We start from the raw sequence: 10,909 nt of genomic DNA, 5'->3' as shown, positions 1-10,909 counted from the left end.
TGTCTGCCAGCCAGAGGCCACTGTTGTGGTGAATTGGGAGCAAGCCCCTGAGCAAGCAGGTGCATTGCTGCGGCATGCCTAGGGTCCCAGGACAGAGCATGCAGGAGCTCTGGGCAAAGGTGTCCACCATGGGGTGGGGACGGACCGCAGGGCCGAGAGGCTGCTGAGACAGTGCTGGAGAGTCACCTGGGACAGGCCGAGGCGTCGTCCTGGCAGGGCTGCTGGCTGCCCTCTACCCCAGCAGCGGCAGACACCCCGGGGGCGGGTGCCAGGCGTGGTGTGCATGCGCCGTGTTGGATTTTGCTCTCACGGGGCCCTGCTGTGGCCACTAGGGCACAGGATCAGGGGAGCCCCTGGCCTGCTCCGTCTCCTGGCAGGGGCAGGAGGGCTGTCATGAATGGGCTTCGGAGCCCCTGGCTCAGGGGACGACACGCGTGTCCCCAGCAGGATCTGAGGGGCGTGAAAGGTCTACCAGCCTTTCAACCCCCAGTGACGCGGCTCTGCAGCTGGTTGAGTCGCGCACGCAGAGCCTGCGGGTGCAGAGGACGGGCGGTGCCGCGCTTCGCTTTCCGAGCGGAGAGCAGGCCCGTGGCTGGCCCTGGGCGTGCAGGCCCCGTGCGCCGGGGCAGCGAGCAGCAGTCTCCCTGCGGGGCCCCTCTGGGCTCCCTTCCAGGCTCTCCTTCGGTGACAACCCCGAGACAAGACTTCCCCGCGCTCTGCACGCAGGGACCCGCTCAGAGACCCTGCTCGTTGTCCACTTCAGAAAACATTGTTGATTCTTCTTTAAAATGAAGGCAATGCAGTGAATGGGTTGGTTGTTAATGTAAAAAGTTTATTGTTATTTTAAAACGTATTAATGAACTTTATTTTCAAGTCTTGCTTTAAATCGCAAATAAGGCGAACATCAGTAGCCAGAGGCCACAAAGCCAAGCTCCGCGAGCCCTCCGTGTACAGGGGTCTTGAGATGCGTCGGTGTCGGCACGTGCCGGCCCTGCGGCTACTCGGCCAAGCCTCGCTCTCCCTCTGGAAGAAGCCACGAGGTTGCCATGAAGTGATACAGGTGAAGGGGTTCTTACCTCCACTTTAATTATGAGACTGCCCACCTGCCTCAGCTGACGCCGCCTAGGAAGCTCGCGTGGAGCTGGGGGGCAGGAAGGGGCGAAGCCGCCGCTGCCAGCAGCACCCTTTGCGCCTCTGCGGCTCGAACTCGGTCTCTGGGTGTCCGCCCAGCCTTTCGTCAGCAGTCACCTGTTGGGCCGTGCCCATGGAGACGCTGATTTTGACCCCTTCCCCTCCGCGCCAGGCCCCAGTCCTGGCCGGACACCGTCTGCTGCTGCCCCCGCTTATGTACCTGTGTCCCCCCCCCACCCAGAAAGGGTGAACCCTGGGATAAAACGCACAGTGCTCTCAGGACCTGTGACAGGGCTCTGGTGACCTGGACTGTCAGACACACCTGAACAGTGGGCTGAGGCTGCCGCCCACAGCTGTGGCCTGAATCATTGAACAGTTTCCGTGGAGAAATGTTCAAGCCTAACGCAAAATGGGGTGCAGATTCCTTACTCTACTCACTGAGTCATTTTGAATGCGACGGCCACACAGTACGCACGCCCACTCCATGACGTCTACTGCCCCCACCGACCAGTGCAGTGAAGGCGTCATTGCTCACGCAAGTGCATTCCAGTCCACTCTCCTTGGCTGCCAGGTGACATCGATGTCACACAACCCATTCTCCTTATGTTAGCGATGGCTGGACTGTTTCTGGACAGACCTCATGTAAGTCCAGTGAAGATGTTCTCGTTGTGAACTTGTTCTTGTGCACGGGACTGCCGCAGTGAAGCCCCGGCTTTGTAACCAGGGAAAGCACTGCCATCTACTGTTCCCAACCTTGTCATCACCCCACCCAAACGCCTCCTTCGCCTGTTGGTAGACGACTAGGCTTTTGGTTTTAAAGGACTGTCAGCTGCTGCACTGACAATACGTAAAGTAAAAGCAGCGGAATGCACCGAGGTGCCTGTGCCCACCTGTGTGTTCCGGCCAGCCTTCCCTCCGCGGGGCGTGGGTCGCAGCCTTCCGGATGCGCTTTGGGACTCTGGGGAGGGTTCCGTACAAGGGACAGGACCCGCCCAGGATGGAGGACACGCCCGGTGCGCGGGCCTGTCCCGCCTCTGCTGAACTGCCACTGGCCCTGCCGGTGGCCCCCACCTCCCGCTGAGTCTCCTTGTCTCCAGGATGCAACTGTCGCGTCCCCAGCCTCGGCTCCTCCTCTCGAGAGGGCGCAGCGGGCGGGGGCGCAGCGGGCACGGGGGGCTCGGACAGGATTCCGGGGCGGAGGGGAGAAACGGGTCGTTGGCCTCCTGCCCCCAGTGAGAGTGCTGGGAGGAGAGAGAGCAGACGCTGCGGGACAGAGGGGTGTGCTGAGCGAGGACAAGCGGCGCCCTGCCCACCGACGGGGCCGGCACCGGGCTCCACAGCCAGCGGACTAAAGGACCCCCAACCACGTCCTTCCAGCGCGCGCGGATGCTCCGCAGGCTCGGCGGCGCCATGCCGTTCCCGCCGCCGCCCACCCCGGCCCCGCTGGTCCCCGCCGCGCGCCCACCTCCGTGCAAGCCCCAGAAGACGGCTGTGCCCACCTGCGCTCCTCCTGCGCCTTCGCCGCCTGCCGCTGCCGCCAGGGAGAAGCAGCGGCCCCCAGCGCGGCCCGAAGCGCTGCTGTCCCGCTCCTGGCCCTCGGCCACCCTGAGGAAGCCCCCGGCGCGCCGCGCCCCTGGCCCGGCCCCTCGGCGCCCCCTGGCTCCCGCTGGCTCTGGCGCCAGCCCCACGGGGACCATGGAGACTGTCGCCTCGGGGCCAGGGCGCGATGCCTTGCGGTTCCCCCTGAGCCTACACCCTGAGGCCACCCCGGTCCTCCAGAGGCGCCACCTGGAGCAGCAGCTGCTGGCGCGGCCCCGCCGGCTGCTTCCCCCGCCCTCAGCCAACGCCATGTTCCCTCTGGGTCCCGGGCCCCGAGCCAAGGCCGTGGGTCCCAGGAGGGGAGGCAGACTCGGAGACGTGAACACGCGCCCATCCGGAGTCCCGCTGCTGCCCCGCGGCCGGCGGGACCCCGATCCCGGCCCGCGGCCCGCCGACCGGCGTAGCGTGCTCAAGGTGTCGCTACTCAACGACCAGCACAAATATGATGACGTGGAGTATGAGGAAGAGGCCGTGGTTGTGGATGAGGGCCTGGTCCGCAGGTGCACCGAGTGGCTGCGTGGTGTGGAGGCGGCTGCCGCTGCCCGCAACCGCACCCGACCCCTGGACGCGCTGCCGCACCTGAGCACGCTGTGAGGGCTGGCGGGACTCCTCCCCACGCCCACATCCTGCTTCTGGGCACCTGTGAGCCAGGTGGGCCTCCCGGGGCGCTGCTGCCCTTGGGCACTGGGGAGCAGACCCTGTTGAGACTGGACGGACTCACCCAGAGCCCACAGCCCACACCCAGCCATGCTGTTCCACCTGGGTGACCTCGTGGGAGACACAGCCTCATCTGACGTCCACCACACCTGTCCTGGGCTTCCGTGGGCCAAGCGGGCCCCTGTGGGACACCTACAACCTCCCCTGACCCCTGGCCCACCTCCTTCCCAGCAGCTTTCCCTCCCCCCACCCCACCCCCCTGCCTGGACATCCCCACCTCCTTTCCCTGCCCCACCCCCATGTTCTCTACCCCCAAGCCGGTCTCTTGCACCGTCCTGGCCTAACTCTTTGTGCCCACAGGTGTCCTTGAGGCCCCGGGGTAGAAGGCAGTGGTGAAAATGCCTCTCAGACCTCCTATACCTTTCTTTTAGGTCCCTGAGACCCTTGGGTGTCCCTCTCTGTGAGATACCCAGTGCGTAACAGCCAGGAGGAGGGTGTGGTCCAGGACGGCGGCCATCTGCTGTGAACTGATGTGGGGCTGTATTTATGGTTGTTTTTCATCAGTAGGAAACGTGGTGGGGGGGGACAGCCTGGAAACAGTTAGCCGGGTCATCGGCCACGTCCACTGGAGGCGTAATGCCAGGAGCTCGGCCCCTGGGGGGGGGGGCTGGCGTGGGAGCCGTGCGGCTGCCACAGCGCTGCTCGCCCCGGCCTGCTGCTCTGGGGGCTGTGTTCCCACTGTGGGCCGGGGTGAGCCCACACAGATGCTGCTCACACTCTCACACGCTCTCACACGCTCTCATGCATGCTCACTCGCTCACTCACACATGCACACACCGAAGCACTCACGCACATTCCACACACCCCACACATTCATGCTCTCACAGTCCCGTGTGCACACACGTGTGTGCTCTCACGCATTACACACACACACCCCGATGCACACGTCTCTCCGGAAGCACAGTGGTGGGCGGGGCCAGGGCAGCTTCTGCTGAAATCCACTGCCGTCGTCGTCGGAGCTACCGCTCAGGGAACACCTGTGTGCAGAACAAGAGACCAGCCTTGAGGGGAGGGCGTGGAGCTGGTGCTCGGGCCCCCAGGAGCAAAGGGTTTGCTGGGGGGCCCGGGAAGTTGCCTGGTGGGGTGCGGGGCTGGTGTCCACGGACCAGGTTTTCAATCACCAAACACAGTGACAGGTGGCTTTGCACGGTTGTATGGAGTGATTTTTTTTCAAAAGATTTCTACTTATTACTTGGATAAAGGGTGAACCTATTCCGCCTTTTCAGGGCCGCGCCCACCCCTGCTAACGTGGCGGGTTCCTAGACCCCCTCCCGGTGCACCTGAGTGCGCTGAGCTCGCATCAGGTTGAGAAGGAGAAAACACTGTAATCGGATTAGATCGGCTACAGAAAAACAATGTATTCCCTCAGTGTTGGACTGACTTTGTGGAAGTCAGTGGCGAGTTTAATGTGGATCTTACCAGACTTTAATGTGTCATCTTACTTATATTTCACATTGAATCCATACATTTTAAAAGCTGGTTTCACTTTTCCCTCGTGGAGATCTCTGTGCTAATCCCCGCCCCGCGCCCACCCCTGCCGTGCTAGGCCCACGTTCCGTCAGACAGGCTGCATCTCGCCAGGTGGGCACCGCGTCGGCCCCCAGAGGAGCTGCACAAGCCAAGCCCCTTCCCGCCAACTAGCTGTCTTTTCTGGCCCCACCTGAGTGCAGAGAGCTAACACTCTTTTCAATGAACCAGGTATGTTAACACCAGAGAGGCAAAGTTAGCAGTCTTGCTGAGGTGACATGGGGACATCTGCCCCCTGAGAGGGTCACTAGCAGGTGGAGGGTGAACCCACCCTGAGGTCACGGTGGGCAGCGTCGTGACCTGGTCTCATTTGCACTTTGTGCAACTGCTGCTAATTAAGGGACCCACGCTGGTGCACACTGTACAGTTTTAAGGACTTGCCTGAAGCGGCGGACTTTGGGGGCCTCTTTCCGGCCCTGTGTCTGTGCGTCCCATTGCCGTTGGATGCGTGGGTGTGTCTCCATCTGTGCGTCTCTCCGTGTCCCTGCCTTTGTTTTCCTTTCCTCGTGCCTCCCTCTCCGGGTTCCCCGCCCCTCCCCTGCCCCGTGCCTGGCCACAGTCTGACCCCGAGGGCTTTGTGCTCACTTGCAGTTTTGTGGGCCTCGCTCTTCACTGTAACAGTGGACAGTGGGACCCCCACGTTGCCCGGCGGGTGACTCCCAGTCAAAAACCAAAGGGCCCACGGTTTGCACACGGGGTCCTGTCACATGGCTGGCGACACTCCAAGAGAGTGCTCGGAGTCACCGGGTTGCCATCTCTTGGAGCCTAAATAAAGGAAAAGTTCGGTGCCTTGTGTTTCTGTCGGAGGAAGACACTAAACCCTGGCCAGGAGAGTCACCGAGGTGCCATCCACCTGAGGGTCTGGGATCACCAGGGGTCCGGAAGGGTTGCCGGCTTTAATCACTGCTGGACATCACCAGGGTTTTAAAAATTCAGTGGTGATCAAATATTACCGGAATAAGGCTGCCGGGCCCCAAAGCCCCACAAGAGCTGTATTGCACGTGTACCCTTAAGAATATGTTCTATGCCCTGGCTTATTACTTGGTGTGGCTGGTGCGGCTCAGTGGATTGAGCGCCGGCCTGTGAACTGAGGGCTCACAGGTTGGATTCCCAGTCAGGGCACATGCCTGGGTTGCGGGCCAGGTCCCCTGTTGGGGGTGCACGAGAGGCAACTGATAGGTGTTTCTCTCCCTCTGTTTCTCCCTCCCTTCCCCTCTTCCTAAAAAGAAAAAAATAGTTAAAAACAACAACGACAACAACAACTCTAAGATTCCTTCCTGTCTGGATGCCCCAAACAGGATTCGAGTTCCCGCAGTTAAAAAGAAAGAGCAGGTTCTGCAGCACCGCGCATACCGGCCCGCAGCCTAGGTGCGCCCGGGGCCCAGATCAAGACCTCTCCGCGCTCACTGGAACTTTTCTTTCGCCAGAAGTAATTCCAAAGTGCCGAACGACCAGAAGTTGAAGGGTCGGTTTGAATCCGGGTGAGGACCGTTCAGCAGTAGAAAGGGAAGTGATCACTTACCACAGATGTGGTTTGTCCCTTGAATGTCTGTGTCTGTGGAGAAAGAAGTAAGGAAACATGTCCGTGGGGTCGGGAGGCGGGCACCCAGCGCTCTGCGTGCAGGCAGTGCGGTCGCTGCGGATTCTCCCAGAGCCTGGGCTTGTGGGGGCGCTCCCCGCCCCTCTGGGCCACGGTCAGACGCCCAACCTCACGGCTGAGCAGCAGGGCAGGCGGCTCCCAAGGCTGAGCCTGTGGGACTCGTTCCTTACATTTAGGCAGTAGCCTGGTGTTTAAGATGGACTCTGTCTTGATCCTCTTTCTTTCTGGGAAAAAGTAGACCCCAAAAGTCAGAACCTTTAGTTGTGTGGTTTTCCTGGATGTGGTGCAGCTCCGTCGAGGGCGGGTGACCTGTGGGGTCTGCCACAGTTGACTTTGAAATCATGACTTGACACCTGGCTTTTCAGCCAGCTGTGCCGGGCCGTCCTGTCTGCCACAAGCAGTGAGAACTCTGCGTGTTACCGGAGCTGCACACGAACCAACGGCTGAGTGGTGGTGGGCGGCCAGCGTGGCCCCCGTCAGACCCACGCCACCCATTTCCGTGTGCTCACGGGCTGAGAGGGCCACTGCTGGGACGATGGCCACACGCCCGGCTTGGAGACTGAGCACCCCCCAGCCAGGTCTGGGACAAGGCCCCTCACCGAGGTTGGGGGCTGGCGAGGCTGCAGTCCCCGTGCTAACCCCTGTCCCTCGTTAGCCATGCCTTACCTAAGCTGCTGTGCCCGTGTGTCTCCTCTCCCACAGAGTGGCGTTCAGATGCCCTGGGGGCCCGAGCACCTGGGACGGTGCCTGTGTGTCCCCAGCTCAAGGTCACGACTCGGAAACACTGCTGTCTTGCACTGAAGCGCACAAGAGCAGACCCTCCGTGGCTGCGGTGCTCTGAGGGGGTCTCGCCTGACCGTTCCACGCAGACTGTTGGTGGGGGCCGCACTTCGACCTCCCCAGGAGGTTTAAAATGCCTCATGTGTTTCCCCTTCAGTTTTCAAACTTATCTTGTGTGCTGAACGCAACTGAGCTTCCCGAAAACAAAGGCAAAATTAAACAGCGAGTTACATAATCTCATTTTCTAATAACAAGAAGCATGAATCCATCAGAAGAGACGTAGTTTTTCTTAGAACAGAACAGAAAGGGCTCACAGTCCACCCCGAGGAGAGATCTGGGGAGGGTGGGGCGAGGGACAGGCCTGGGCCTCTGGCTGTGTGTCTGGAAGAGCTGGTGGCTCTTCTGGACCAGCCCCGCTGGGTGGGCACCGAAGGGGCCGGCAGGTGAGAGACGGGGAGGCCTTTGTCATGGAGAACCCCACGTCCCTAAACTGGTGAGAGATGCGAGGGCAGAATTACTGGAAAGTGGACCACGTCGCACATCAAAACCGCAGCAGTCCCACTTTGAGCTGGGTTCCGAATGCCGTGAGTGTTTGGAGGCGAGGACCAACCAGCAGGGCGCCTCCTCAGTTGTCTCTACAGGCTCTCGGATCCCCCAGGGATGGAGGGTTTGTCCTGGCCGCTCTGTTGGGCTCCAGATCCTGGCTGAGCCTCAGCGGCATTTTCCAGAACCCGAAAACTTGCGTGAGCAGTTCCACGTCAGATGGTGGGGCTGAGTTCTGACACACACTTCAGATCGCGTCCCGCAGGGTCTCTGAAAACGCCCCGTACGTGCACATGTGGTCGCCCGGAGAATCGCTGCGTGGATTCCTGTCGACAGTACTGGGTGTCGGCTATTTGGGAGGGAACCTCGCCCGTTCCTTGCACCCTCTGCCTGGTGCTGGGACTGAAGCAGGGGGTTTCACTTTGTCTTGGGGACTTTGTTCTCAGTGCTCATATCACTAGGGGACAAGTGTCAGGATTAAACAGACTGTGGCCGTAGGAGAACTGTGTGTAACGCAGGTGCGATGGGAGCCGAGAGTAAGAACTTGCAGAATGGTAGAAGACCCGATACCCACATAAGTTAGTTTGTCTGTGACGTCCGTCGTAAAGCCTAGGACGGTACCCACTGCACCCGCAAGCAACCGTCAAACAGAAATGCTGACACATCTGCAGTGGGACTCTGCAGGCGGGCGGACAGACGGACAGACACACAGATGGTAGAGATGTAGTATTATGGGCTGAACTTCTGTCCCTTTGATTTTCCCGCACTAAAGCCCTAACTCCTGATGCCACGGTGTTTATAGGCGCGGCCTTCGGGAGGCGGTGAAGTCACGAGGGTGGATCAGTGACCTTGTGACAGGGACCCGAGAGCTCCCTGCCCCTCCCACACAGACAGAACGAGAGGGCCGTCCATGACCGGAAGTGGGTCTTCACCAGAATGGAAGCTGCCGATGCCTTGATGTCTCGCTTCTGGCCTCAGGGCCGTGAGGCCTCAGTGTCCTGTTGGTGAGCCAGCCGGCCTGCGGGGCTGTGTCCTAGGAGCCGGGACACACTGAGAGGGTAACATGGGTGAGCCCCTGGTTCCCGGTGCGGTAGGTCAGGGGCCCCGTGGCCCTGTTCTGCCGTGAAACTGCATCAGTAGAGGACTCGCCTTCATTTCAGAGGCCGCATATTCCCCACTAATGTGGGTGGAACTCCTTGGCCAACTTCGTAGAAAAGGGGGAAATTCTATGTGACGTGTCCCCACCCAGCCAGGTGCACAAGAGGCTGACGCGGTCCTTATGGCGACCCAGGGTGCTGCGGCCGGAGAGAGAGACACACCCCCATGTGCGCCACCTACCCCGGACAGCCTCTGCCGTGGACCCGCCACGTGGCCGCTCTGCGGGCGGGGGGGGGGGGGGGGCCAGCACGCTGCAGGGGACGTGGCTGCACAGGGATTGTGGGGAGCGACCTGCATTGCGTCAGCCTGTTGCACAGCGGAGGGTTGGGACAGGTGACGTGGGTACCCCGACACAAGCACAAGCACCTCGTTCTAGGGAAGGACACCGACTGGCGGGATGAGGAAGACGATGCCGAGCGGGACTCAGTGGCAGCTCTGGAAGGGGCGCTGCTCCTGGTGGCCGCTCACGGTGGCGCAGCCGGGCTGGCTCGGGCCCAGGTCCACCACACCCTCAGTGGCTGCAGGCCCCGCCCATCTGGACAAGGGTGGCGGGCGCTGCCCGGCGCGGCAGGTGCAGGGCGAGCCTGGCGCGAGACCCGTGGAGCTGGCTGTGGTCAGTCATCACTGACCCTCTGCGTGGGCCCCTGTGAGCCGCGGGTGCAGTGCCAGGCTGGCAGAGACAGTCACGCTGCAGTTCTGGGACAATCCCCGCTCTGAGGCACCAGGGCCTCAGACAAAGGGCTTCTTCATGACTTCAGCACAGTGAGCGCCCACTTCTGCGGGTCTGAGGGCCTGTGGGGGGCTGGGGGGCAGAGAGGTGGCCGGTGACCAGCCGCCGGGGCCGTCCAGCAGCTGGGCTCCCTGCCGCCTGGCCGTGCTGAAGCCCACAGGAGTTAAAGTGACACCTGCCTGTAGTGGAGCTGGGAGTAGCCCCGTGATTAGTCACCAGCTTGTCACGTGTGGTCGGAGAGGAGGGCTGTGGTTGAAGGCCGCCTCATGACCACCCTTCAGGAGAAGAGGCCAAGGTCCCCCAATGGCTGGTTGCTTAGAAAGTGGTGACACATTGCCCATGTCACTCAGCGTCACCCATGCCCTCCTGTTCCTTTCTGTCCTCCCTCCCCATCCCTGTCATTCTCTCTCTCTCTGTCTCCCCCCCACCCCACCCTGATCCCTAAGTTTCCAGAGCAGCTTGTGGGGCGGGAGCCTGACCTGCGGGGGGGCCCGAATTTTGCAGTTTGCTGTGTGGTCCCCATAGCACAGTGAGACCTCGCCACATGGTCGCCTCCTGCTGGGAGCCCTGGGTCCTGAGTGTGGCACCACAGCAAGTGCCGAGCTCTGCGATGTTTCCGGAGGTGGAATCCTGGCACTCGGAACTGCGTGAACTCCCCTTCCCAGCCTCTGCTCCATCGGTCTGGTGCTCACCGGCCGGGAGCTGGGTCGCCAGGCTCTGGCCAATGCTGCCGTGGGGACTGCTGGCATCTACCAGGCAGAGCCGGTCCATTCACTGAGACTCGGTGTCCTGTGCTGAGCAGGAGGCCAGGCGCAAGACGCTGGTTCACAGAGTCACAAACACATCTGTGCTGGTGACAGTGACCCCTGTGAAAAACGTAACCAGGCCGTTTCAGGGACTTAGCTCCTAAAGCCTCAAAATTACCCAAGCAGATGAGTGTTTCGCAAAAAATGAATTACTGAAGAAAACGCGTATTCCTTCACACAAACGAGAGCATGTACTCACAGCGCTGTTAGCGGCCACCTCTTCAGTTAGGGGAATTTTCTTCTACGTAACAGCTGGTGAGAAGATCTCAGCATCGGTTCACAGGGCCACATGGAAGGACCACAGCACTGATGATCACT

At 61.0% G+C, this 10,909-nt stretch overlaps 1 protein-coding gene across 1 annotated transcript; it reads left to right on the top strand.

The window, feature by feature from the left end:
• The first annotated feature begins 2,308 nt into the window (after positions 1–2,308).
• PRR18 (proline rich 18) lies at positions 2,309–5,757 on the top strand. Its single transcript, XM_053913981.2, has one exon. It carries the CDS (start codon positions 2,518–2,520, stop codon positions 3,322–3,324), a length of 807 nt encoding a protein of 268 aa, XP_053769956.1. The 5' UTR covers positions 2,309–2,517; the 3' UTR covers positions 3,325–5,757.
• Positions 5,758–10,909: the final 5,152 nt, after the last annotated feature.

Source organism: Desmodus rotundus, chromosome 11 (genome assembly GCF_022682495.2).
Source record: "Desmodus rotundus isolate HL8 chromosome 11, HLdesRot8A.1, whole genome shotgun sequence".
Lineage (NCBI taxonomy): Eukaryota > Metazoa > Chordata > Mammalia > Chiroptera > Phyllostomidae > Desmodus > Desmodus rotundus.
The sequence above is the reverse complement of the archived record's forward strand: the minus strand, read 5'-3'. Positions and strand labels throughout refer to the sequence as shown.